Genomic DNA, 27,273 nt, shown 5'->3' with positions numbered 1-27,273 from the left:
AGACCCGGCACGTATACCCAGGAGAGAGGAGATTTGCTATTCCAATCCCACATTGAATATATTGGAGAAGCCCAGATACGTTTACGATTGAAAGAGTCTAGCGCTTTCACCGATTTGAGGGATAGTTACTGACTCGAGTAATACGCAGAGTTTTGCGCTCGCAACCTTATTGTTCCGGGCTAGTATATGTTGTGTCTATGGAGCTTAGTGTGCGGTCAAAGTCTTTCGTTTCCTTCGCCATCATTGAGAAGGGTGTCTGAGTGTCGTGCTAGACCCTGTGAATACGAGTGCCGTTCAGTCTCGTCCTTCTAAAAGGTTTAAGTCCCTGAGACCAGGCCCAAACATGTGTTTTAGGCCAATGATACCTGTTTACCGGGTTTAGAATTTGCCAATTTTGCCAACCATGCAGGGAAAAAATTCTGTTCTTATTGGAAATTAGGTTGGCCCCCAGGCAGCTTTCCCGCTAAGTTCGTGTTTAGAGTGGATAGTGGGCCAGCTGTCGTATTTTGAGATTGGCCTTGTCGATCCTTTTCGATCGGAGCGTTGATCCATTAAAGATGCTAATTCTAAGTATTCCCCTTGGAAACGTTTAGTTAATTGAAAATAGCCGTAAATCCCTTCAATCCGTGATAGGTACCAGGTTGGGAATTTTATAGGTGATCTTTGCGAGGGGATCCTGACCATCATGCTTGTAGACGTTGAAATATGTGTCAGGGTTTTTATCTGAATACGAGATGGACGGCCGAATAGGGGGATCTGCTGCTTTTTAGCCTCAAGCCCCATCTGGTGTCAACGGTAATAGGCTCACCATATTTACGCCCTCGTTCTAAATTTCTATGTATCCATCACAACCGAGTCACGATGAGGCTGAGTGACCCCAGGCAAAAATGCCTTAAGAAATACCGGACCCCGTCTGCGCTATTCTAACTCGTCATTCCTTTACGTCCACTCCTTTTGTTCATCAGAAAATTCGTCGCCGAGGGACCCTCGCTCTCAATCATGCACTCAACTCCGGGAGCTCCACGGCCATCGCGGCTCACCAAATGGTGGCCCATCGGCTTCTTCATTGGCGCCATTGTCTGCTTCATCATCGGCGGTGCTCTCGTGGGCACATGGACCTCCCACGCGTATGACGACTGCTCTTACAGCAGCTCGTACGACAGCTCCAGCTCCTACTACAGCTCCTACTATTCCGACTACGACTACTCTTGCGCCACTACCAACATGGGCGAGTTCTATGGCGCTGTTGCTATGTTTGTCATTGGCGGCATCCTCAAGCTCGTTGCTTGGATCCTGCTCATCATCTTCTGCGTCAAACGCAGCCGCAAAGTCAGCCACACCGTCACATACGTGAACGCCCCTGCTGTCCAGGAAACACAGCCCTTACAGACCTACGCCGCGCCTCAACCCTATGCCCCAGTGCCTCAGCCTGCCCCGTACCCTCATTCCCCCGCCTCGATCTCTGGTCACCCTGAGGTCATGGGCTCATCTGTCCCTGGTACGCCTCCCCCGAATGAGGCCAATGCAACGGCAGGTGCTTTCAAGTACTGTACCCAGTGCGGAACCGCCGTGTCTAGCCGATTCTGCGCTCAATGTGGTACCCAGAGCTGAGGTCTGATTCAATCACTTTCATAATACAATTCGACCCTTGTCATAATGCTGCATGTTGGCGCATGGTGGATGGTGGAGCAGGTTGTTGGTCAAAATTGCATCGAGGATGAGATGCCGTCTTGGAGACTTTGAACTATGTTGGTTTTACTTTATCTCTTTATTTTTGTGATACACCGGGATGCGTTACACCCTTGTGTTATCCCCTATATTTCTATTTTACCCTTCTTCCCCTCTCCCTGGTTGGGGGTTTCTAGTTTAGCACGATATTCACTATTATTCCTGCCAACATTTGAACACAATATACCAAAAATCCAATCATCAAGCCAAGTCAAATGTTGCTGGCAGGGCTTTGCTTTCCAGCTTAGTTGGCGACATGCTCCTACTCGTTAATCATCCATAGTAACTGATTCAGAGCCACTTGAATCCGCATATTTCTTGTACAGTCCTTTCCTGTGAATTTGAAAAGAGCTCTGCCAGGAGGTCTGCAATGAAGAGGCAAAACTACGCTGCATGAACAGATATATAAATATGTTTATTGCTATGAACTGCGCGGCTTGGCATTTGCCCGCCCGGGCCCGTCCGGGCGGATATCCGTGCTTATTAACCCGGAGGTAACCCCGGGGCCCTACCTAAAGTATGCCTGAAGGGTCTGAGAAACATCACTTAACTTCCACATCTATCTCGAAATTTACTTGGCGACCTTCGAGATATCTCAGGGCTCTAACCATGGACCGCCCTATAGTAGCCGTAGTCACTGGCTCCGTGAGTCTCCCCTCTACTACCGCAGGCCGCCATTGACCATGATTACAGAACCGCGGAATAGGGCGTGCCATCTGTGCTGCGCTCGCTCAACAGTTCCCGGGCCCCTTGGTTCTTTATACAGCCTCTCGCGCCGGGGCTTCGTTTGATCTGACTGGCCTGGCTGTTCCCCCTGCCGTGAAACTTTACCCTGCTCGGCTGTCACTCACCGACCAGGCCAGTATCACCGCCCTCACAACGATGGTCAGCAAAGAGCACCAGGGCTGCGACATTCTCATCAACAATGCCGGACTCTTCTATTTCCAGGAGAACATCACTGCTGCACAACGTCAGGAAACTCTTGATGTGAACTATCGCGGTACCCTTAATGTAGGTCACCGAATCCTCTTCTCATTTTCATCAACTAACCACCGCCAGATCTGTCAAGCATTTTTACCAATTATGCGGAACAACGGCCGCATCGTGAACGTCTCGTCTCAATCTGGACAACTCAAATACTTTGATCCTAGCTTGCAGAAGCGATTCCTGGACCCTGATCTCACCCTCACCGAGCTAGATGCTCTGGTCAACGAGTACAGCGTACGTGATTTCGACCTTCATTGCTCTCTTTCTCGCTAACCACCCATTCTAGCGCTCAGCAGATCAGCACACTGCGACCGCATCGGGCTGGCCCCCCTTAGCCTACTTTACCAGCAAGGCTGCCCTGAACGCCGCAACGCGGATTTTGGCCCACGAAAACCCTCATCTACTGATCAATTGCTGTTGTCCTGGATGGGTGGTTACGTCGCTGGGTGCGCAGGCGGGCCAGCCGCCCAAGTCTATTGGTAAGTGCGGGGCTTTCTCCCGAGGTCTCCCGGGCGTATCGCTTACACTTTCCTTAGAGGAGGGAGCGAGGATCCCAGTGCGACTGGCAATTGGTGATATTGGGAATATTAGTGGGCGGTACTGGGCGAATGATTCGGTGGCTAGTACGGGCCATGGGAAAGTTCAGAATTTCTAGTATTCTCTCGTTACTAGCCAGGCTACGCGTGGGCGATTTCAGTAAAGGGGGTCCAATTATGAGCTTCAACATTTTCTCCAATAAATGGGATTTTGCGCCGCCAACTTTTTCGTTCCTTGGAAAGCCTCATAGACTATTTAATCCTTTATCATTCCAATTCCCCTTCCAGAACAGCAGACCTTCGCTATTTCGATCCCAAAATTATAAATTAGTCGCCTTAGGAACCATGATGCAGCATAGAATGAGAAACAACGCATCACACCACAAAGATGAAAAAAGTCTTCCCCGAAAAAGACTTGGGGGCAATGCAGACATCTCACGCACCACCCGCAGCGGCCGAGACGTTGCACTTTTTATGCTGTAAACACCACTAAGTAAAAGGACCCAAATTCCAGCAATCCACGAGACTCACCGACATAAAGATCGAGCATACCAAGCTCGCAGCAGCGGCGACATACACGCAGATAAAGCTTTCCAAGGAAAAGTCAGTATATCATCCACCAGAAAACACACAACGAACACTTACATGTTGTGCCATGCGGACACGATGATGACCAGCGCCTGATCACGCAGCTTCTCAGACAGCGAGGAGAGCAGCTGACCACTCGTTCCGGAGACAATCTGCCTGACTTGCGATTGCGGATACTCCGGGAGCAGGGCGAACAGGTCGTTGGATGCAAGGTTGACGAATATGGCCCCGCTGATAGATAGGCCTAGCGTCATGCCACTTAGCTGGGCTATCCAGTTGGGTTAGCTGGGAATATGTTAGAGAAGCACATCAACGAACCGAGTAGCATAAGAGTCAGTCCATTGGGTGCCTCGGCCGGGACCACGACAGCCTGGATGACGCCAAATGCGGCCTGGGTGTAGGCGCCAGCTCCAAGTCCCAGCACAATCTCAAGTCCATAGATCACGCCTGAATGGGTGTCGACATGGACAATGGTAGCTGTTGGTCGGCGGTATTAGCACTTGGTTGTTTAAAAAACGCACTCCGCGACTTACACATCAAAACAGCCGGAATCAAGGCAATTATACTACCGCCCACGTACCAGGGCTTGTAGTAGCCGACATGGGACATCATGACACCGCTAAGGGGAATGGTAGTAATTAGCAGGAAGATGAACGGGAGTAGACGGACGGCAGATTGGATCGCATTGTCTCCTTGGGTGAACTGGAAATAAATAGGGACGTAGTAGACACTGACATAGGAAACAGCGCCTACTGCCGCACAAGAGATAAAGAGTAAGACGGGCTCCTTCTGAGCGAAGAGGTGGATTGGCAAAATGCGTCTATCGGTCGAGGTGGCAATGTTGAAACCCTGTTGGAGACCGAAGATAATCCACAGAACGCCGGAAACAACGAACAGCGCGATCGTCTGCCCGCTGTCCCATGGGTAAAGAGTCCCACCGAAGTTGATGCCCATTACCAGAGTGGTAAATGCCCCAACACTGAGTACGGTGCCCACCCAGTCGAAGGTGGCCAGTTTCTGCCATCGCGACGTTCCAGGTAGTGGGTCGTTAGATGGATGACGAATAAATAGGTTGGCAGCAAGATGGCGCCGAACAGCAGGTTGATGTAGAATGCCCAGCGCCAAGTGTATAGCTCAAAGGCGCCGCCGACAACAGGACCCAGGACCGTTCCGAGACCCCAGACCAAGCCACTAGGATGAACCGTCAGTGTACGATTCGTCGAGTTTCGGAAAAAGCAGGCTCACCTCAAGCTTAACCATTTTGGGCGTTCTTGGCTGGAGGTGTTCATAGAAATTAGAGCAAGCAGGCCAAAATACATCCCATTACCGCCTGCTCCAGCAAAGACTCGCCCGATGATCTCGGCGTCCATCGTGGGCGCCCCGCCACAGAGTGCAGAGGCTGCCATAAACACGATGGTGGATACAATGAACACCCACTTGGCATCAAAAAGTGTGTAGATCTTACCAAATGGCAGGATCATTGCCATTCCCCCAATCATAAACCTATACAGTGGAGTTTGTCAGCCCTCGACATCTCTCCAATGCTCACACCTCTCATCCACGTACCCGACCGATAGCCATGGCAAATCTTCGACCGCGTTGAAATCGTTGACAATTTTCTGTTGGGAGGAGACGGACAATATTGATAAGTATATACCTCTCGTAGAGAGTTGAAATGGAGAGGTGGGGGGCGTACCGGAGCGATGTTGGCAACAATTGTATTGTCGAGCGAGTAGACGAAGATGGCCGTCAGGGTACTGAACAAAAACAGAAACCACTAACACAGTCATTGATCTCGTTAGCCCAACCTTGGGAAGCAACCTTGGAGCCAAACTTACCTTGAAGCCGGTGATTTGCCGCTTTTCCTGTGAATCCAGCGATGAATCACCCTGGGTGAGCTTTTCTGCATCCTGAAGTGACTCGGGCCGAGAGGAGGTAGATGCTTCAGCCATCAGAATGGATTAAAGTGAAAAAATCTGTAGGAACAAACATTAATGCGATACAACCGTAAACGGTAGGTATATAACTCCGTAGATGAAATTCCCGGAACATTTCAGGGGAAGAATTTGTCAACCCGGTCCAATTTCTTTCCGCAGTAAAGGTTACATTATAGCACCACGGCACCTTTTATTAGTCTAGGATCCAGCATTCCATCAAAAGTTGCCGACTGTACGTCGGTCCGCTTCGTGATTCGTCAATTGCCTCGTCCCTTGCCGAAGCGGAGACTTTTACAGATCTTCGGCAGATCTACACTCCGGGGCCGATCCGCAGTGGAGAAACCTTGAAAAGTCTCCGCCTTTATGACCTAAGAGCCCTAATTCCCCTGCGTTTACGTACTATTCACACCTCACAGAACTACTTTGTCTCTACTGGTGACCAGCAGTTTCATTTTTCCGTATTAAATTCTGACCGCTTTGTACACAGTCAATTTACCATTACCTTATCATACGAATTCCACCTAGATTAGCGGCGATTACTAAGTTTCTGCATGGCAGAAATTGCTGTAAATTTGGCTCTTCTCTCACTTGGCACCTGCTCCATTCCTTGTATCTCACTTCAAATTGACTACCCATAACAGATGAAGCTCAAGGCCCACAAAAAAAGAGCACTCCAGAGTCTGTACCTTCCCTCTTCGTTTCTTTAACACATTATTTTCTTCACACTTCAACCGCCATTGTTTGCGAGGAAAAATGGCGTCGCTAAACGCTGATGGCTCTCCAGGCCCGGATATCTCTCTTCCTGGGCCGTTTCTCGTACCGTCCCTTCCTCATCTTCTATTATGAGCAAACTTCCAGATAGGTACGTCGTTCAACCACTTTTCCCGTTTCCAGTTGCTCTACAGCGGTGCCAAAACTCATGCCGAGTCTCCTCAGTCGAAGTCAAAAAACTAGTGGCTTGTGGTTCTCGGCTTGGCCCAGTCAGCTATACGAAACTCGATGAAGATCACAGTTGTTTCGAGGCGCGCTTATCTCATTTATCGTAAGCACGCGAACTATAAGTAGGAGGAAACGCAACGGCGGCGTGACCGTGACGAGGAATACCGGGCATTTATGGCTGACTTTGGACAGGCATAAGGTTCTTATTCCCTTGATAAAGCTGTTACTAAGTAAGATTCCAGCGGGCATACGATCTCCAAAGGCGCCCAGCGTTGCCGACGCGGACAAGACAACATTGAAGTCTCCCCGCATGTTTCCCAGACATCCTTTTACACGTCTCAACCACATCAGTTACACCTCACTTTCGCCTAATATCCAGCATAATTTGTAACCCATTGATTTAAAATTCACCCCTCTTACAACCCCCCATCCTTCTCTCAACACCATCCAACCACCCTCCTCAAACCTGACTTTATTACTCGACTCCCACGCACTCAATCCAAACTTCCCCTCCTTACCAACCCAGGCAAGATGACCAAAACAAAACGCAAGATGGACACACCTCCCCAACCACCTCAAAAGCAAGCCCGAGTATCGGTTTGCATAGGAAGGGCATGCCGGGCTGATCAAGATAGTCCCTATAGGGGCCGGTTATGTTACAAGATTGAATATTATCTCATGACGACCGAAGTACACGACTGTTGTCAGGACTGGTGCCGTCTGTCGGAGATCAGACTACAGGATATTGGTGACTTGACCAGTGATTAACAAGCGCAACTTAATATCCGCGTTGGCACGAGTAAGATCTACACGCTTCTCTTTATTGACTCCTTATGTGCTAAGCTCCTACAGCGCTTGAATTCGACGGAGGTCCGTATCACTCCTCGAAGAAAAAACCTGATCTCTTTATGCGCTCGAGTCGCGACCGTCTGCCGTCCTTGGTTATTGAATCAGGTTGGAGCGAGTCGTGGGGTGCATTACAGAGTGACATGAATCTTCTACTGGTCGGAGGTAACGGAAAGAAAGATAGAGGTAACGGCACTGCCAGAAGCTGAAGATACCGTAACCAGCTGTCGAGAACCGCTTGGAGAATCCCTCTAGACAGGATGATTTTTTATGTCATGCAGACTGAGCCTGTGTTTTGTCAGTTTGCTAGTCCTTTATTATTGCAGGCCTTTATAAAGGCCCTAGTTTCCATACCAAGAGTTTCTTCCTCCTCCTCCATATCCCTAGTAGCATATAGCCTTAAGAGACCCTAGTGGTTGAAAACCCATAGATGCATTATTACATTATCGTTAGACACTTAGAGCTTCCTGAATTGCCGGGCCACCCTGCTTCCCAATTTTCACGAACGGAATAAGAAAGACCGAAATCCCAGTCGCCACCGCGGCGAAGCGAAAGGTGAAGAGATAAGGAACGAGATCAGTGGTTGTGGCGTTCGCTTTTTCCTTGAAAGAAATGTATATTGCAGTTGAAATCCCCAGTGATAGATTACCACATAGCCTGGTAATAGTATTGAATATCCCACCCGCAAGCGACTGCTGCTCCGGCAGCGAGTTCATAACGTACATCTGTATAGCTGTTAATATCTCCAGATCTTATTTGATTAAAGGGCTACAGCCGCGTGGAGTAGCCACCATGCGCTGTGGGCCGGTACAAACTCACATTCGTTACGTTGTACTGTATATCCATCCCAATGACCATTAATATCAGGCTTGGGAAGATGTACGCCCAGTACGCCGCCTCTTCTCTCATAAAACTCAGGATGAGGAAGGCTACCGTGTACGCCACAGTGCCGACTCCCATTAGGGCCTGATTGCTTACTTTGTGGAGAACAAAAGCACAGACAACATTGACCGCTATGCCGCCAATGACCATGGGTAGCAGTTCAAGGGCGATCTTTATAGCAGAGTCTTTGCGGACATTCTGGAGCAATAGGGAGAGCCAAAATGAAGTAGCGGAGAACCCCATCTCCCCTAAGCATTGCACAGTGACCACCTGCGCGTAATGTGTTCCGTCAGCGAATTGAGTTGACACTATTCCACTAAAAAGACCACTAAAAAGACCACTAAAAAGAATGTTATACGTACCGCGGAAAATGTTCGGTTCTGCCATATAACGAGCGGCATTAGCGGGAATTGCGCTCTTGACTCCCACCATACGAAGCAAACAAGCAGGGTGGACCCAACACAAAGCAGTGCGATTACATATCCCGTACCCCAGCCATGTGGAGCATTACCTGCAAGGCTCCGAATAGTCAGCACCAGTATTCTACGTGGAGTGAAACTAGTCATACTCACGACAAAGAAGCAGTCAGTGACGCAAACCCGACAATGATCAATACCGTCCCTATGACATCGAACTGTCTCAGGGACTCGATAGTCAGGGGTACATTATTGCCCTCGTCCGGTGGGAAAGCCCACGCGCCCACTATAGTGAAGATAGCATAGAGAACGGCAAGGGCGCGGAACGACGTCTGCCACGTGGAAATATCTGCCGCAATGCCAGATACAACCATACCTCCTACGTACCCCAGTGGATTCCCGGCACTGAAGCATGCAAAGGCGCGGTTTTTGCGGACAGAAGAGGTCTCATACACCGCGCCAAGTTTGCCGATTGCAGGTGGAACCACGCTGGCGGAGAATAGCCCGATGATGCCCGAGAAGACATTTAGGTAGATCGGGGAGGAGGCGAAACTGGCAGCTAAGACAGCAAAGGTGAATCCCACCATGCCAAAAAGGAAAAGTTTTTTGCGGCCGCAATTGTCGGCGATTCGGCCGAACATGAGAAGAAAGGCGCCGCTTGCGAGACTAGGCCATGTGTAAATATCAGTTCTGCTCCACTTCAGTAGGATAAGCTAGGTAATACTGACGAGCAGCCAGCACTTATCCAGGTGATTTCTGCAATGGTCATGTCCAGATCACGGCCAATAACGGCGGTCAGGCCGACAGTGAGACCTGTGAAAAAGGATTCCTGTGCAAATGCTATTGTTGTTGCTATCACGAACAGAAACTCTTGGGTAGTTGACTTTAGACAAATTGGTCTGCTTCCTCTTTCGTGGTCGCCAGCAGGGGGCTGCTGGTCGTCAAGATCATGTTGATGTTTCTCTCCCATTGTAACGACTATATTGAGTAGGCTCGTAGGCCAAACATGGTGATCCTTGCCCTTGCCTAATGGGAACCTGGGGGCTCGACGGTGATAGAAATACTAAAACCTTGCTGTTTCAATGGGCTGCGCGGATGAAAGAGATCAAAAATTGATGCTCAAGTTGTCGCACGTAATTTCGACTAACCTTGGCAATGCAACTGTGACAATTGTTATCGTACAGATTTTGACGCAGAAATAAGTCTGGTAGGATATCGTGAAACAACCAGAGTGATCATGCGACGTGGGAACACAGGAGACTTTCAATCGCACTCAGCAAGAGCAATGGTGAAATGGACGAATACTCACCAAAAGGTCTGGTGACACAATGTCGATCGATCATGGACGAATATTGACGGATAATAGCATTCTTGGCTAATTCATCAAGAATGGGGCTGAATAGGGGCATAATAAAGGCAAGGGGGTTGGGCAACGCAAAAGAAAAAATCAGCTCTAGAGCATAGTACTAGTTTTAGCGGTGAAAGCTAACTCATGGGAAGTGGATAAGTCAAACTTATATAAATTAAATTAAAACATTCCAACTTGGTCCAGGTCTAGTATTGGGATATTGGGATATTGAGATATTGAGATCTATATCCAGTCCGGCATCGGTCCGGCGAACCGAATTCTCCTCAGCTGTCGAGACGAATACTCGAGTCGTATTACCCAGCTAGCTACTACCCAGATTCCAGTTATCTAGCCATATCCCCTATTTTTCTACAATACACACACACTTGATCCATTGGTCTACGCGTTACGGAGTCCTAGGTGTTACACTTCCTACTGCTTCGACAACAGCCTTAGAAGCCTGCATTGATAGATCTCATATTAGCAAGCACAACCTTTCCCTAGAACCCCTGGATTGATTCCTTGTTTATTGCAGGTGTGTGCGTCATGGCCCCAAAATCATGTCAATCAAGCCTGCCATTGTACATAACGTAGGACTCGCCTGTAGCTCGTGGAGGAAAATATTGACACCAAAAACAAGCTGGATCTGCTGTAGGAGGTACGCTCCCTGAAACTCACTACGAATAAACGCAAAAAAATTATCTCCACTGGTAAACTTCATGGCTGGCATGGCTAGCACGCCAGCCCATATAGAAGCAAGCTTCTGCTCTGTTGTCTGAGCCGTAACATTGTCATTCCGCTGCATGTAGCAATCCCACGTTGCAATATATCTTTGAGAAAGACCTTTCCGATCGACCTTGAAGTGAACATTGAGGGGGAAGCGATCGATGACCTCGATGTACGGCATAGCCTCCGTGTATGGAAGATATGGCGCCAGGGCGCCCTCAATTCTATCCAACACCTTATCCTTCGCAATACCCTCAGCAGGGATTACATACGCAATGAGCAGTTTACCCATTTCTTTGATCGGAGAGTCGATTGCCAGTGTCACGGCGTCCGCAAATCGACCGGTCCTCATGAGTGCTGCTTTCACTGCAGCGAGTTCAATGCGCATAGTAAAAATGGTAACCTGATGGTCCCGTCGGCCAAGATAGTAAACCTGTCCAGACGAAGAGTCACGTCGAACGAAGTCTCCCGTCCGATAGAAACGAGTTGTTTTATCCAGTCCTGGGAGGTTTTTGATATTGATGAAAGAAGTAATGTTCTTCTCCTGGTCGTTTATATATCCCAGTGATACTCCCGGCCCACCTATGAAGAGCTCTCCGACCTCTCCGTCCGGGACAGGCTGCAATGCTTCGTCGAGAATATAAGCAATAGTATCTCCGGTCGGTTTTCCAATGCTCATGGGCTCAGAATGAGTGTCGTTTATGGAAAGTTCATGTGTAAGAGACCAGCAGCATGTTTCAGTAGGGCCGTAGGCATTGATTAATCGAGTGGGTGCCGCGCTGCTTCCAAGTAGTCTGGCAACAGCCTTGGGACTAGCGGCATCGCCGCCAAAAAGAACCATCCTCAACGTCGAAAAAGCCCCTGGCGTAGTAAAAGAGACGAGGTTGAGTAAGGCAGTCACAATGATCATGACCGTGACCCCCTGCTTTCGGAGCGTTGCTTCCAGAGCACGCCCGTCAAAGGCATCAGCGTAGGGAAGAATAGCAATCTGCGCCCCCACAATCAGCGGTGCCCAGATTTCCACGAGTGTATAGTCGAATGTCGTGGGGATATAGTGTGCCATGATATCTGAGGGCTCGAGTGGGCTGGTGGGAATGTGATGGACAATGTGGAGCAGGGAGAGTGCTGATATTTGAACCCCTTTCGGTTCTCCTGTTGTGCCTGAAGTAAACAGGATGTGGGTGCGATGATCAAGGGCTGTGGTGACTGGGATTTGTCCGTCTAGTCCATCTGTTTGCACCGGTGACAGGAGCCTACCCCGGTCACTTATCGGGATACATGTGAACATAGGCAGGCGAAACTTGTTTGGTTCGTCCACGATCAGGTACTTCACCCCGACACCAGCCAGCTTGTGCTGTATCTTCTCATCGCTCTCGTCTGGATAGACTGGAACTATCGTCCCACCAGCATACATCACTGCTAACTGAATGATAACGTTCCATAATCCGGGGCTGACCAAGACTCCCGTCGGCTCTTCGAGGGCGTATGCGTTGCTGCGTAATTGGGAGGCCAGGGATAAAGCGCTAATATGTAGCTCCTCATAGGTGATCACTGAGTCGATATCGATAACAGCAGGAGACTTCGGTTGTCGACGGACATTGTCAATGAATAGCTGCGCAATACTGGTGTTGTCCTTAACGCGCTGGTGGTAAAGGCAGTGCGGAGAGACCTTCGTCAAAACACTCATTTTCCAGATCTCTGCTTGAGACAGTTTTGTTCACCCTTGTACACCATCAAGGCTAGATGAAAGCGTTATTGCCTGTCATTTTGCCCGCGCTATAGGTCACTTAGACCTTCTATACAGCTGCAATGATGCCCAAGGCTTACACAAAAGTTAATATTATCACAGTCAGCCGATATTGCGATAAAGTTGTTTGTGTCAATATATTGCACACCGCTATTTCCCCTATGTGTTATTGGATGCAGGTCATGCAGGATACATTCTATGGCCTACTCTAACAAACCGTTGTCTTCCAATCCTAGCAGCAATTCATGCAGAACGCTGACTTTAAATCAAGCCAAGATTCCTATCGAAACGCTATATGTTGCTCCATTGCAGGTGCTCTCGAATACTAGGGATAGATGTAAGGGCTGCACAGTAGGTGACCAAATAGTCCAAGCCACAAAGCAAGCGCTCGGTTTGTAAAACAAACATCAAATTCAACGATAAAATCCATGCCCAAGGACATTGATAGTACCGTGGCAAGTAGCAACTTTTACAAATAGATAGGCTGTCTTTCTTTAATCAAGTCGCTTTAATGACGTGGTTAAAGAGGCTAAATCTGAGCTTTGGTGGATAATGAAACTCAAATATGGACATATAGGGTCGACATCTACTAATTCTTGTAGGAATATATATGTCTGCCCAATCCTGCCCCAGCTTTACGACCGTGTCGCTTATTACTGCCGGTTTTGTTTTTCGACTTGCGCTTTAGATAAGAAACCGGTATAGTCATTTTGTGTTCGATTCACCCAATCAACAGTATGGTCAACGCGTATGCAGGATTGTCATTCTCATACGTCAAGTACAGAAAATCGGTTAAAAAAAGCCTCTAATTTTCCCACGTCTTCTAGATCTCCAACGAAAGCGACATGCTGGTCGGGACGTAGGAGTATCATGCAGCCCTCCGGGCCGATGCCATACCCCCGATGAGCGTTACCAGACAGTTGGTGGCCTTGACGGTCCACAAAGACTTTTGTGTAGTCGTAACCAGTAACTGGGTTGAATGGTCTGAAGATGGTCGGGGTCTCTATCCACTCAACAGATTCTGCGTTGTGGACAAGGTAAACCCCGACAGTCCCAACCAAACTCCCCTGAGCCGCCCGATTCAAGCGGCTAATTAATGACGATGGCTGGGAAAGTTTCGTGGAAAGATGCTCCACACGAGCCATCTGGGCTAGGCTAGCAATATCGCCTCCAAAGACGACCAAATGCCATTGGCCTGTACTGAGAAATTGCTCCTGTAGATGCCAAGGGCGAGAATCACTTTGGCTTAGCACAAGTTCACTGGGTAGCCTGCGGCCGAGGATGACGTGTTGAGCAAGATAGGGTTTTCTAGGAGGGGAGATATCTTGGTTTTCAAGGCAGAGTGTTCGATGAGCTGCCTGAGTTCCTGTCGAGGCCATGATCAGGCCAGGCGCGTAAGTTACCCCTAGGCTAGATGCTGAGGAATTTTCTTCGGCAAGTGTTGAGATCAGCTGTTTGAATTTTCCCTCCGAGATATCCAGCGTGGTAATTCCAGGCATTGAACATACGGCCTGGCACATTTGCCTATCAAAGGCTATCAATCGCTCTGCCACGGGGAGACGCCCTTCCTGGTATGTCTCTAGGACACGTGGGATTGCTCTGCCTTTCAAAACAAGAGCTAACTTCCACCAAGATTGTACGAATCCTGAATGCTGACATTCATTCCTTGGCCAGCCTTTGGAGAATGCGTATGGAGGGAGTCGCCCGCAAGGAAGATTCTATCATGCATTGAGAAAGTACGACAAATTCCTCTTCCAACCTAAATTGGGAGTATGAGCCTGAACGCATAATGACGCCGGGTGGAAGGGGGATCTGAGGACTAACATGGTAAATACCTGACCATTCAATATGTGTTGAGGCGAAGGTATAGGGGTGAAGGATCCCTCTCAGAAGGCCAACCAGCAACGCTGGGTTATGGTTTTCCTTCAACTTCGTGGCAACGGCAGCGGATAGCTGGATGTAAAAGCGAACGACCTTTCGCTCCCGTGGTATTATCATGATGTTCCCTCCATGGGACTTGATGATGCATCTCTTCCGGACATCGGCTGTGTATCGATTAGCAGGCTACTACCCAAGCAGTAGATATGAAGACAAACGAAAGTCCGTGATAGGTAAGCAGTCGACGACTCCCCAGTACTCCTCATCTGACACGATGTCTTTTTCAAGCGCCAATCCTAAGCTTTTTCGAACCCAGCTATGAGGACCGTCACAACCTATCAAGTATTTCGCTCGGACATGTGTTGAGATCACCGATCCCTGCATTGATCAGAAACAGGTGCGGGAAATTAGTGTATCAAGGGCGCGGAACGACGTCTGCCACGTGGAAATATCTGCCGCGATGCCAGATATAACCATACCTCCTACGTACCCCAGTGGATTCCCGGCACTGAAGCATGCAAAGGCGCGATTTTTGCGGACAGAAGAAGTCTCATACACAGCGCCAAGTTTGCCGATTGCAGGTGGAACCACGCTGGCGGAGAATAGCCCGATGACACCCGAGAAGACATTTAGGTAGATCGGGGAGGAGGCGAGTCTTAGATCCTTTGGTCCTCTTCTTCAGTTGCACGGAGAGCGATGGCCAGGGCCAACTTGGCAAAATATTGGACGTCTTCCATGTCAGTGATGAGATATGGGCCATATCGGTGAACTTCAACAAACTCGTCTTGCTTCACAAAGCGTTTTCCCGGATCACCCTGCATATATTGTCTATACCCGTCCTTGTAAGAGGCGTTGAGCAGGTACATCTCAGCTCCATTCTGGGCAAAAAGGGTCACCCTAATAGTTAAGTCAACATAGAAACTCAAATACAGCGACATTAATCCATAGACTCACCTGTCCTTCGAAAGGCTCTTCTTGGGATGCTCATTCAATAGGGCTGCAACCATCTCCATGGTCTCCTGCCAAGAGACGTTCGGTTCATGGTTTTTGCGGCCTTGAGCTTTCGCTTCAATAATTGCTTGGGCTCGAAAGGTTGACCTCGACTCTAGGAAGCCGTCTACCTGGCAAGACAAGCTAAAGACATCCGATCTGAGTATACCGATTCCCTTGTCCCTCTTGACATTCCTGAAGTCGAAGGTCAATTTCACTCGAGCCGGATTAAAGTCACTATCCACATCCCGGTTCAGCGCGCAGACTGCTTGCAAGAAGTTGATAAGTGAAGCATTCACAAGCTCTTCATTCTTATCATAGGCCCTCTCATTTTTCGTAGGCCCTGGATTTAGAAACTGGGACAGCCGTTGCTGCTGGTCGTAAGGGACCCAAAAAGTCCCAAGATTGGCGGCGTTCTTTGGCGGGATCCCTTTGTCAATTGCGTCTAGATAGTTGTTGAATTCTTGGACGCCTCCCAGGTACTCATCAGCTTTGCGAAACTGTCCATCTATTCCTAACTTGGTTTGAACATTCATTTTGTCGAATGAGGAGACCTTCGGCCAGATTGTTCTCAGTAGCAGAAATTCCTCTTCAACTACCTTAGAGCCTGACATGAACGGGCCTCTGGTGTGGACGCTCGTCTTCGAATTGACCCCTGCTTTCTTGGCTGCTTTTTTCCATTGCTCGATATTCTTGGGGATCTTGGTTGGCTGATTTTGGGACATTTTCGAAAAGTTGCATGCGATGTTGGTGTTGTGGGATTGTCAATTGCTGGTTGAGCGGACGAAAAGAGAGCTTGTGTGGGGAGAAATGGCTGGAGAAGGAGTGGGTTAATGGAAAGAAACCTAGGTGTCTGCTAGGTGTTTCCAGGCTTGTTGTCATTGCTATCCAGACCCAGCTCCAGACCCAGCACTATCCAGACCCAGCACCAGACCCAGCTCTATACCCAGCTCCATACCCAGCACCAGACACAGCACTATCCAGACCCAGCACCAGACCCAGCTCCATACCCAGCTCTATACCCAGCTCCATCCAGACCCAGCACCAGATCCAGCACCAGACACAGCACTATCCAGCACCAGCACCATACCCAGCTCCATACCCAGCTCCAGACCCAGCTCCAGACCCAGCTCCATACCCAGCTCCATACCCAGCTCCAGACCCAGCTCTATCCAGACCCAGCACCAGACCCAGCACCAGACCCAGCACCAGACCCAGCACTATCCAGACCCAGCTCCAGACCCAGCTCCATACCCAGCACCAGACACAGCTCTATCCAGCACCAGCACCATACCCAGCTCCATACCCAGCTCCATCCAGACCCAGCACCAGATCCAGCACCAGACACAGCTCCATACCCAGCTCCATACCCAGCTCCATCCAGACCCAGCACCAGATCCAGCACCAGACACAGGTCCATACCCAGCTCCATACCCAGCTCCAGACCCAGCTCTATCCAGACCCAGCACCAGACCCAGCACCAGACCCAGCACCAGACCCAGCACCAGACCCAGCACCAGACCCAGCACCAGACCCAGCACCAGACCCAGCACTATCCAGACCCAAGCTCCAGACCCAGCTCCATACCCAGCACCAGACACAGCTCTATCCAGCACCAGCACCATACCCAGCTCCATACCCAGCTCCATCCAGACCCAGCACCAGATCCAGCACCAGACACAGCTCCATACCCAGCTCCATACCCAGCTCCAGACCCAGCTCCATACCCAGCTCTATACCCAGCTCCATCCATACCCAGCTCCAGACCCAGCTCCATACCCAGCTCCAGACCCAGCTCCATACCCAGCTCTATACCCAGCTCCATCCAGACCCAGCACCAGATCCAGCACCAGACACAGCACTATCCAGCACCAGCACCATACCCAGCTCCATACCCAGCTCTATACCCAGCTCCATCCAGACCCAGCACCAGATCCAGCACCAGACACAGCTCTATCCAGCACCAGCACCATACCCAGCTCCATACCCAGCACCAGACACAGCTCCATACCCAGCTCCATACCCAGCTCCAGACACAGCACTATCTGTTGTAGTTCAGAGGTATGCATTGTATAATATTTCAGAGGGATAAATGGGCCTATATATACAACAATAAACCAAGTCGATTTCAAATCAACTTGCTCGTCTGTATAGACACTTCGGAGCTAATTCCGACGGAGCGGCTTGGTTCCTGATCTGCACCAGCCTCATATCACAACACTATCCAGCACCAGCACCATACCCAGCTCCATACCCAGCTCCAGACCCAGCACCAGACACTGATAGAAGGAAGAAGCTACGTAGGTGGAATATGCAACTCAGAGAAAAATATGGATGGACTCTGGAGAGGAGAAAAGAAGAAGAGAGAGAGGGAAGCTATCTATAAACATGAGGAAGTCCTGGGAAGCGGGGAGTCACGTGATAAGCATGTGACCACCCTAACAGCCCCCTTTAGGACTGACCTAGATACCCCTATTCCTACTCTCTATATAAAAACCTCTCTTTTTTTTTTTAATATATAGTCTTTACTACCTTTCCTACGTATTATTACACTCCTTTCTCTATTAGTAAAATTATATATAGACCACTAAAGGCCTAGTATATATATAAATCTATTATATCCCTCCTTATCGAGAGCTTTAGTAAACCCGTCCGCTATATTATATATCGTATTAACTTATAGTAGATTGATCTTCTCTCTAAAGATCGCGTCCTTAACGAAGAACTAGCGTATATTAAGCTATCTTATACTATTTTTATAAGAGCGCTTTCCTATAAGAAGCTAGGTATTAATATTATCTATTAAGATAATAATAGGTTTTACTATATTCGGTAGGTTTAATATAGTAGCGATTTTTATTAACTATTAGATATCCCTTACCGGTCTATTAAAAGTGTATTACTCCGCTACTATTAAAGATAGTACTATAATTATCTACTTCCTTAAATACTACCTAATTAGTATACCGCTAAAGAACTAGATAGCCCCCTCTATAGACTTCGTATTAGGCTAGTCTCTATATAAAGCGTCTATATATATAAAGAAAGTCGTATCTTAGATTCTTCCGAGCGTTATATAAAGCTCTATTATCCCTTTTAGATATCTATAGACCTATTAGATAGCTTATATATTATTAGTAGTAGGAGCTATAGAACGGTATTATAGTTTTATAACTATAAACTTAATATCTAGTCTTATCTCTATAGTAAGCTAGTTTAGTCTTCTAATAAGAGATCTATATAATATATAATCTTTATTATATAAATAGCTCTCTATATTATTATTATTAATCTTCTATTTCTAGTATAGTAATAGCGGGATAGGGGTTAGTATATATAACTATATTTCTATAAGGTATAGCGCTTTTAAGATATAAGCTTTTTAAGATATTATTATAGTCTTTTTATTATAGTCCTAAGAAATAGCGCTACTAAGAAAGTATAAAGGCTCTCCTATATCTTTAATTTCGAACTACTCCTTTATCTAGTGATAAATCTACTATACTTTTATATCTATTAGTATAGTAGTAATAAAATTATCTATATAAACTAGTAAAAACTATACTATTTCGCTTTATCCTTTTATATATATATAGGGATTATTATTAAATATATAAAAATTAATCTTATTTAATCTAGTATTTAGCTTTTTATTCTATAGAGCTACTAAATTATAAAGCCTATATAGAGCTTATTTTAATTAGTAGACCTAGCCTTTAATTCTAATATCCGGTTTATAGTATTTAAAATTAAAGGGTTAAAATATATAGACTATTTCCTAATTATCTTATAATATATTTAGATATACTATAACTATATTAAATTACTTCTATTTATAATTCTATTATATAATAATAGTAAAAATAATCTTAATAAGTATATTTTAGATAATAGGTATATAGAAAATAGAGTCTTCCTTCTTTATCTAAAAGTTCCTATATACTATCTATCTTACTTTAAAACTATATACCTTATTATCGTTAGTAACTTTAAGATTATATACCTATTAGTTTAGAAATAGAGTGATTCCTAGCGGTCTTTAAATAATATCGAAAGTATCTTTTATATAGAGATTATTAATTTAACTCTCTATAGTAGCTTACTATCTATCTATAAATTTAGACTTAAGAGCTTACTTATAGGACTAAGGGATATCGACGTCTTTAATATAAAGCGGCTTACTATTATAAATAAAGGGAGTACTTTATTTAATAAGAACCTTCGATACTACTAGCCTTCCTCTCTATATATCCTACTTATCCTATCTAGATCCCTTATTAGCACTATTATTACCCTATAGAATATCCGATTTTATATATATTATCTTTATCTTCGGTTTTAGTAGAGGGTTCGGTCTTAGGGGATATAGGGGGTTCTTAAAGAAGCTATAGCGCTCCGGTAAGCGTCTTATATAGCTTAAATAGTAGGGAATAAACTATAGAATTATCTTATCGCTACTAATTATAACGATAGATAGCTAATAATCCTATTAAATTATAATCTAATCGGTCTCGATTGTAGAAATATTATAAGAAATCTCTTCTTATAGCTATAAAAATTCCTCTTCTAGTTATTAAAAAGGCTCCTAAGGAATCTCTTCTTATTATTAATAAAAAGTAGACTAAGAAGGCTCTTCCTCTCTATAAGAGAGAGCTTTATAAGAAATCTCTTACTAAGTATATAGAACTAGTTATAGTACTAGTTATAAAACTAGTCTTAGAGTCTTATACTATAGTATATCCTCTCTAAATATACCTAGTAAATATAGTATTAGTGATTTAATAACTACTACTAGCGGTATAAGATCTCGCTAAATTAGTGTCTCTTCCTCTTAGTAAGAAAACACCTATCTCTCTTCCTACTAAGAAACTACCTATCTCCCTTTTTACTAAGAAACTACTTATCTCTCTTCTTACTAAGAAACTACCTATCTCTCTTCCTATAGAGAGACTACCTATCTAGCTAGTGTATATAAAATCGGCTTATAAATTTCCTCACTATCGTTACGCTCGATCGACTAGTGAATAGGGGATTCCGGGATCACTTCTAGCACTAGAGGCTTTATAGCTTACTTTCTAGGCGAAGGTAGTAGTAGAGGAAGAACTAACACTTCTATACTAAGCTAATCTATATACTTTCTGATTAATTCCCGAGCTTAGGGTTAGAGCGTAGGACGTTATATAGCCTACTATATATCGTATAGTGTAGCCTACTATTTAGACTACTATTTAGCCTATCATATCGGCTATCTCTTTACTAGCTTTTAGAAGATAGGCTATCGAATTAGAGATATATCCTCGACTTCCTAGATCCTAGTTAACACTTTAGGTGTTAGTGGTATAGTCTATACTCTTCCCGGTGTGTTCGGTCCTACTAAGGGTTACTATAGAACTAGCCTTAGTTAAATCCTAGGTCTTTTAAATAGCTATTTCCCCTTCTTAATCTAGGTTAATACTAGTCCTCTTTCTTTATAAAGTGCTCCGGTGTCGTTATTATCCGAATTAGGGTCTTTTAGTGCTAGCTTTCTAGCCGGTGCTAGACCCCCTTTCTTATCGTTATCCGGACCTTTCTTATCTAGTTTATCTAGGAAAGTAACGTCCTAGGAGCGTATAATTTCTTTTATAATAGGATTCTATACCTTAAAGATATACCTATTTTCTCCTTTATAACTAATTAGATATCTCTAGAATACTTATACTCCTAACTTCTCTAACTAAATATAAGTCTCTCTTAGGATATAGATAAAAATAATTACTCCCTATATATAAAGGTACTTTAGATTAACCTTCGTTTCTTTTATACTAAGGTCTTATTACTAGATAATAATTAAGGTTTTACTAGTTTTAAGGTTTACTAGGCGGTTATAAATATAAATAGCGGTATTTATATAAAAAGGCTAGAGAGAGTCTAGAAGCTTAGTATCTATATTTATTATCCTCTATATTTAGTTAATATAGCCTTTTATACGCTCCGCTATACTATTAGACTTAGATATATATATAGGTATAAGTTTAAAAATTATTCTTTTACTCTCTTTTTATATCTAGAATTTATAGAATTCGCTTTCTTTATTAATATACTAGATAGCTAAGTATCTACTATAGAGAAGCTTCTACCGCTTATAGAATTTAATTATATATTCTATAATCTTATCTTTAGTATAAAAATAAGGGCCTTTAGTATACTAGATATAGTTATCTATAATAGGAACCTAATATTTCTCTCTACTAGGTCTAAAGGGATTTATAGTCTAAATATTAGTATAAAATTTTATATTAGGCTTTTTAATATATTATTATTTATCTTTTAAGATCTATTTTTTCGCTTTCCTAAGCTAATATACTTTATAATTAAAGTTATAAAACTTAACCTAGTTATCTTTATTAAGAAGAATAGTATCCGCTAAAGAAGCTTTAATATATAGTTTACCGATATATCCTAGATATTTATATATTTCGTATATAGAGATAGCTTTACTAACTCTATTAAAGTCTTTATCTTTATTATTAGACTTAGAGCTAGAATTAGGCTTATAAAAATATATCTTTTAGATCTTTATTAAAATCTCTATTTTTATATCTTTAGCTTCGCTCTTTATACTATAAAAAAGCGGGCTATTAATCTATAGAAGTCTACTAACCTTTTTTACTAGGCTAACCTCCTTTTAGTTTATATATATAAGCTTTAATATAATCGGGTTATAATAAATCCTATAATCTACTTTTAGAGTATTTATAGATAGTAGTCTATCTTTAGTTAATAGATTATAATAGGTAGAGATAAGGATTATTCTCACTTTTCTAGTCGAAGTCTTAATCTAGACTAAGGCCTTATTATATACTATTATAAATTAAATATTACTATTAGTATTAGTATAGCTATATAGCGTTCCTCTAGCTTTATACTTAGTATATTTATAAAAGTCTTTATAGTAACTAGTAATAGTTTTAAAAGTACTACTATCTAGTATCTATATCTTATCTATAGAGCGTATAGAGTTTATATAAGCTATACTAGCTTTACTTTTATTCTTTTTATTATTTACTAACCGCTTTATAATACTATAATACTAGATATTCTTTACTAGTTTCTACCCTTTAAAAATAAGATCTTCTATAAGATAGTAATATATCTCTACTAGATAACCTTCGATACTATAGTAGGGATATTTATAGCTATTAATATACTATAGTTATTAGTTTTTTTATTATTCCGTCTATTAGTCGATAGTTTTCCCTTTTACTAGACCGTTTTTAAAGAAAGATAATATCTCTCTATCTATCTTTATATCTATTTTAGTATCTAACGAAGTATTATATCCGCCGCTATAGCCTTTTCTACTATAATTATATCTCTTTCTACCGCTACTATACTAGTTCTCTATCTTCCGCGCTATATTTACTATAATAGAGATATTTAATAAAGTAGGTATATTATAAGCTTCTATAATTAGCTTTTTATATAAGCTATTAAAGTCGTCTTTATAACACTCTCTAGAATAGTATCCTTTATTATCTAGTAGGTAAACTTTACTAAATCTAGTTCTCTTTTAAGATTATAAAGTATAATAAATATTATACCGAAAGGGTATAGCTCTACCTTATATAGGCCTAGTTAGTTATACTATATCTAATAAGCTATAATATAGGTATTAGCGTTAAAGAAATCTAATCTTTAGATCTTATAAAATTTAATAACTTTATATCTAATATTATCTATAATTTCTATACTATAAATAAGAGTCTCTACTTTATATATTATAATATCTATATAATATAGAAAGGCTTCCACTCCTTCTTTAAGAATAATAATAATCTCTTAATCTAGTAGACTCTTAATCTATCTATAGGTAATTTTTAATTAGTATTCCTAAATATTATACTTAGGGTCTATCTCCTATAGTTAAGGTAGTTTATAATTAGCTACTTTATTAATATAGACTATACTAAGTCCGTTCTTAATCTAGCGTTTCTATTTAGTAAGATTACTACTATCTAGTAATAACTTAATACCTTTATTTAATTTAATTTCCTTCTCCTTTAGGAGGTTTATACCCCTAGGTCCGAATCGCTCGTTTTACTATACTAGTAGAGGAAGAAGGTTAGGTTTAGATATAAGGTATAGGGAGAGAGTATAATAAGCCCTTACTAGCGTTATTATCCTCGGAATTAGTTATATTAACTAGCTAGAAATATAGAGTCTTCTCGATAGAAAGATCTCCGGTTAGAAATAGAGAGACGCGTTTTCGCCGACTCTCGCTAAGAATATAGAGTTTTTACGATAGAAAAATCTCTATTTATAAATATAGAGCTCTTTTAATAAGAAATCTCTAGTAAAGAAATACGGCCTATAATAATATCGATAATCTCACTACCTTATTAATAGATTCGATAATCCTTATTAGTGGGGTACGGGACGGGTCGAGGCGCGACCTATAACGAAAATGTGAAAATTCTGATTCGCTTAGTTAAACTTAATAAAAATTGATAATTTGAAAGATACTCGGAGTCCTCGAGCAAAGGGCTTTATAACCTAATAGAAGGAAGAAGCTACGTAGGTGGAAATATACAACTCAGAGAATAAATGATATAGACTCTCGAGAGGAGAAAAGAATAAGAGAGAGAGGGAAGCTATCTATAAACATAAGGAAGTCCTAGGAAGCGGGAGATCACGTGATAAGCACGTGACCACCCTAACATTTATAGAACAAAATGCTTGGAATTAGCCTCAAAGATTACTCGCGAGGCCTCCGCTTCTATAATAGTCGATTGCTTAAGAGCATACCCGCCGTAGAGCCTTACGAAGTATAGTCCTTCCTTAGGCCCTACTCCTGGTATTTGGTACAATACAGCACTAGAACGAGGTACTTGCCTAGGTAACTATAGGAACACTAGGCGATAGCTCGAGCTAGATACGTTGATTATACGGTGTTCTGAATATTGCTTGAAGAATGATGGCCCCCTAGTAGAGCCGGCTTTTCATTTTAAGCGTTATAGAGATCGCCTACGATTGATTACCTTGCGGCTAATCTTCGCGTAGTCGCGAATATTGTAATCGTACGCTTAGACTTTAGAACATTAACGCTCGCTTACGTACGGATGTAGCGTAATTGAGGACTTATTAAGAGGGCGCTTTAAGTCCGTAATATTGTAATAGGATGAACGTTTCTTTGTATTGCCAGGGAAACCTTTCTTATCTAGCAGCCAAATATCATTCTTGTGGAATAAGATTTTCTTTGTTCGATGCGAAGAGCGAGGCTTGATGCTGAACGCGAGGAGATGGCGACTGCTCAACTAGAACAGGCTCGATTTCTGGACCATCTCGGGGTTTGCAATTGTTGTAGCGAACGAAAAGCTTTATCTTTTCAGCGCTGTCTACAAAATTGTAGATCGGCGAGGATCTGACAAGCAAGGTACCGGAGTTATCGAATTTAGCCTGTAGGAGACGGCCGTGCCTTGGCCCAAAGAGCGAGATGACGAGTACTGGGAAGAGTGAGGTATCCTCGAATTCTGGCTGTTCGAGACGGCAGCAGAGGACGTTTGCAATAGACGCTAACTCGCCATGGAGTAGTTCATTTTCTTTAGCCTTTGCACCAGTGAGAGTCAAAAGTTTGATGTGAGGGCGAGTGGTCTTCGGATCCTCGAAATCGTCAAGCCATTGGCAAATAGAATAGGCGTTCCATCTCGGAAGATCCTGAGGCTTTGAATGTCCAAGCTTAAAACCGCTTAACAATCCTGTTGGAGTCTCGAGGAAAGAGTTCTCGGCCCTAATATCCTATGTTAGCGACTTATTAATTAAGTATAGAACGACCTCGGGAGACCCACTTGATATTAACCCAATGCGAAAGGTCCTCTATTGAGGATTCCGATCTCCCACTCTTCCTTTCGGAACTTGACTCGAAGACCTCAAGATAGAATAGAATTTGACTAGCTCTCAGCCACATCAGGCAACCCTCTGAAACCCGCCCTGGGTAGTCATTAAAAGTGCCCTTGAAGTCGGTGATGTAGCGATGCTCGTCCTTCGAGAGTTCTTTTTTGTTGATTTTGTATGTTTCAAGCTCTTCCTGGGTGAGTGGCGGGAAGAGACAAGCTTCGGAATCGGTGAATTTGTGATCCTCCGGATCGATGGATTGAACGGACACTCGGATTTGAGCGAGCTCAGTGTGCGTGTAGGCAGGCTTGGACCGAGACTGGAGCTCTTGGATGATGGATCGCGCTGCTTGCTTGTACTTGTCTCTTAGGTGAGCACGTTCCTGCGAGTCAACCAGGGAAGAAGCCATGGTGAACAATAAGGAAGAAAGGGTGATATTGTTGAGGCGTAAAGACAGACAGATGATTTTGTGGGTGGACTTGAGAGCTGGAGACGAAGATGTGTGGATAAGACCCGTGGACTGATGAAAGAGGTAGGTAATCGTGCCAAGCCCACCAACACTAACAACCCGTGTTTGGCACGATTACAACTAGCATGTGAAGGCCCACCCGGGCGGGACCCGGGCGGGACCCGGGCGGGACCCTGTTATTAGTCACGTGATCCTGGCTCGCCGTACAATACCCGACCGAAAAGCATCACCAAACAAAACAGAGAAAAGATGCACTTGGATCACCAAACAGCCATGCGCAGGGAGGCGCTAACCGGAACGGGCACGCTAAGCTATTTTACGTAATTCACCGTCACCCGAGTATACGGAGTACGCCTGTCCGACGAGCTCGTATATCGCCGCCAAAATTTGTCTAATAAGCAACTTCTGGAACGTTACCCGCTCTACTTTGACAGTAACGTCCAGCTGCGCGCTTCGCGGACACCCCAAGATCCCGCCCCGCTGGTTTGGGCTCTCGGGGTCCCTTCGTGGTCGTCGCAAAAACGGTGGCCCTTACCGGCGAGCGCTTTGCCGACCTGGCTGCGAGCTGGCTTGATAAGACGGCCGTCTTATAAAAACATGAAGGTAACACCAAGTGCCTTTACCGTCGGCCACATCGTCGCTAGCAAGGATTTCGTGGCGCAGCCGCGCCAAACAACTTGCCATTCAGCTTGACAACTACCGCCGGGGTGCACACCCCTGGTCACTTGACTTTGACGCGGATACACTGGCTCGCGTTGATATCAGTTTCATACTGACCCCTGCACTTGCAGTGAGACCGGCCCTCTCCAAACTTCGAGTCCGCAGCAGGCCACGGAAACCGAGACTTTCCAAGCTTCTGAGACCGACACTGATAAAGAGCGAGAGCTCATCAAGGCCATTGAAGTAGTGAGAGGACTGGGTATACTTATCATCTCGGTATAGACATCCCGTACAAATTGTAGGACTTCGATATATGCATCGGTAACCTCTTCATTCATAAATACAAAGCCAACAATAAAGGTTTTCCTGGTGCTAGACATCCCGGCGATATCTATCATTGGCATCCTGAAGATATTAGTCTTTTACGTACCTCGGCATGGTGACATCTCGGTGTTAATCAATTAGTTCAATTGCGAAATCGAACCAAAGCGGTGTTGATCGGTAGTTGAATGCGTCGGGTCTGTGGTGAAATACATGTAGCTTTATCGATCTCGTCAAACGAGAAGAAGTGGGATGGATATTGAAGCTATCATGATACATGTATGCTGAGATGGTATATCGGTAAGAAAATGAAACGCTTTCTCCGCTGGGAAATCAAGACGCCAATGCAAATGACACAATATAAACAAACAACACCTGAAGATATATCGCGAGACGATACAAATA

At 44.4% G+C, this 27,273-nt stretch overlaps 10 protein-coding genes across 10 annotated transcripts; 2 read left to right on the top strand and 8 right to left on the bottom strand.

Annotated features, from left to right (window-relative positions):
- Positions 1 to 999: 999 nt before the first annotated feature.
- On the top strand, positions 1,000 to 1,611 carry N7489_011138 (uncharacterized protein; the record flags this gene model as incomplete). Its single annotated transcript, XM_056716887.1, has 1 exon — positions 1,000 to 1,611. One exon carries the CDS (start codon positions 1,000 to 1,002, stop codon positions 1,609 to 1,611), a length of 612 nt encoding a protein of 203 aa, XP_056564509.1.
- A 726-nt stretch (positions 1,612 to 2,337) lies between these two features.
- On the top strand, positions 2,338 to 3,370 carry N7489_011137 (uncharacterized protein; the record flags this gene model as incomplete). Its single annotated transcript, XM_056716886.1, has 5 exons — positions 2,338 to 2,373; positions 2,422 to 2,739; positions 2,788 to 2,949; positions 3,002 to 3,194; positions 3,252 to 3,370. 5 exons carry the CDS (start codon positions 2,338 to 2,340, stop codon positions 3,368 to 3,370), a joined length of 828 nt encoding a protein of 275 aa, XP_056564508.1.
- Positions 3,371 to 3,686: 316 nt separating this feature from the next.
- Positions 3,687 to 5,791, bottom strand: N7489_011136 (Major facilitator superfamily domain general substrate transporter; the record flags this gene model as incomplete). The annotated part of the gene is made up of 10 exons (XM_056716885.1): positions 3,687 to 3,728; positions 3,783 to 3,840; positions 3,897 to 4,107; positions 4,158 to 4,316; positions 4,373 to 4,856; positions 4,901 to 5,030; positions 5,085 to 5,342; positions 5,406 to 5,458; positions 5,536 to 5,616; positions 5,678 to 5,791. 10 exons carry the CDS (start codon positions 5,789 to 5,791, stop codon positions 3,687 to 3,689), a joined length of 1,590 nt encoding a protein of 529 aa, XP_056564507.1.
- Positions 5,792 to 8,329: 2,538 nt separating this feature from the next.
- N7489_011135 (major facilitator superfamily domain-containing protein) lies at positions 8,330 to 9,829 on the bottom strand (the record flags this gene model as incomplete). Its single annotated transcript, XM_056716884.1, has 4 exons — positions 8,330 to 8,713; positions 8,806 to 8,962; positions 9,016 to 9,525; positions 9,588 to 9,829. The coding sequence occupies 4 exons, from the start codon at positions 9,827 to 9,829 to the stop codon at positions 8,330 to 8,332; spliced, it is 1,293 nt and encodes a 430-aa protein (XP_056564506.1).
- A 922-nt stretch (positions 9,830 to 10,751) lies between these two features.
- N7489_011134 (amino acid adenylation domain-containing protein) lies at positions 10,752 to 12,620 on the bottom strand (the record flags this gene model as incomplete). Its single annotated transcript, XM_056716883.1, has 1 exon — positions 10,752 to 12,620. One exon carries the CDS (start codon positions 12,618 to 12,620, stop codon positions 10,752 to 10,754), a length of 1,869 nt encoding a protein of 622 aa, XP_056564505.1.
- An 827-nt stretch (positions 12,621 to 13,447) lies between these two features.
- Positions 13,448 to 14,942, bottom strand: N7489_011133 (2-polyprenyl-6-methoxyphenol hydroxylase; the record flags this gene model as incomplete). Its single annotated transcript, XM_056716882.1, has 3 exons — positions 13,448 to 14,398; positions 14,505 to 14,725; positions 14,777 to 14,942. The coding sequence occupies 3 exons, from the start codon at positions 14,940 to 14,942 to the stop codon at positions 13,448 to 13,450; spliced, it is 1,338 nt and encodes a 445-aa protein (XP_056564504.1).
- A 272-nt stretch (positions 14,943 to 15,214) lies between these two features.
- On the bottom strand, positions 15,215 to 16,273 carry N7489_011132 (uncharacterized protein; the record flags this gene model as incomplete). Its single annotated transcript, XM_056716881.1, has 2 exons — positions 15,215 to 15,455; positions 15,513 to 16,273. The coding sequence occupies 2 exons, from the start codon at positions 16,271 to 16,273 to the stop codon at positions 15,215 to 15,217; spliced, it is 1,002 nt and encodes a 333-aa protein (XP_056564503.1).
- A 291-nt stretch (positions 16,274 to 16,564) lies between these two features.
- Positions 16,565 to 17,197, bottom strand: N7489_011131 (uncharacterized protein; the record flags this gene model as incomplete). Its single annotated transcript, XM_056716880.1, has 2 exons — positions 16,565 to 16,716; positions 16,843 to 17,197. 2 exons carry the CDS (start codon positions 17,195 to 17,197, stop codon positions 16,565 to 16,567), a joined length of 507 nt encoding a protein of 168 aa, XP_056564502.1.
- A 7,561-nt stretch (positions 17,198 to 24,758) lies between these two features.
- On the bottom strand, positions 24,759 to 25,827 carry N7489_011130 (uncharacterized protein; the record flags this gene model as incomplete). The annotated part of the gene is made up of 2 exons (XM_056716879.1): positions 24,759 to 25,314; positions 25,373 to 25,827. 2 exons carry the CDS (start codon positions 25,825 to 25,827, stop codon positions 24,759 to 24,761), a joined length of 1,011 nt encoding a protein of 336 aa, XP_056564501.1.
- Positions 25,828 to 26,309: 482 nt separating this feature from the next.
- N7489_011129 (uncharacterized protein) lies at positions 26,310 to 26,571 on the bottom strand (the record flags this gene model as incomplete). The annotated part of the gene is made up of 2 exons (XM_056716878.1): positions 26,310 to 26,473; positions 26,511 to 26,571. 2 exons carry the CDS (start codon positions 26,569 to 26,571, stop codon positions 26,310 to 26,312), a joined length of 225 nt encoding a protein of 74 aa, XP_056564500.1.
- Positions 26,572 to 27,273: the final 702 nt, after the last annotated feature.

Source organism: Penicillium chrysogenum, assembly GCF_028827035.1.
Source record: "Penicillium chrysogenum strain IBT 35668 chromosome Unknown utg000005l_segment0_segment0, whole genome shotgun sequence".
Taxonomy (NCBI): domain Eukaryota; kingdom Fungi; phylum Ascomycota; class Eurotiomycetes; order Eurotiales; family Aspergillaceae; genus Penicillium; species Penicillium chrysogenum.
Note: the sequence above shows the minus strand (reverse complement) of the source record. Positions and strands in the feature narration are given on the sequence as shown.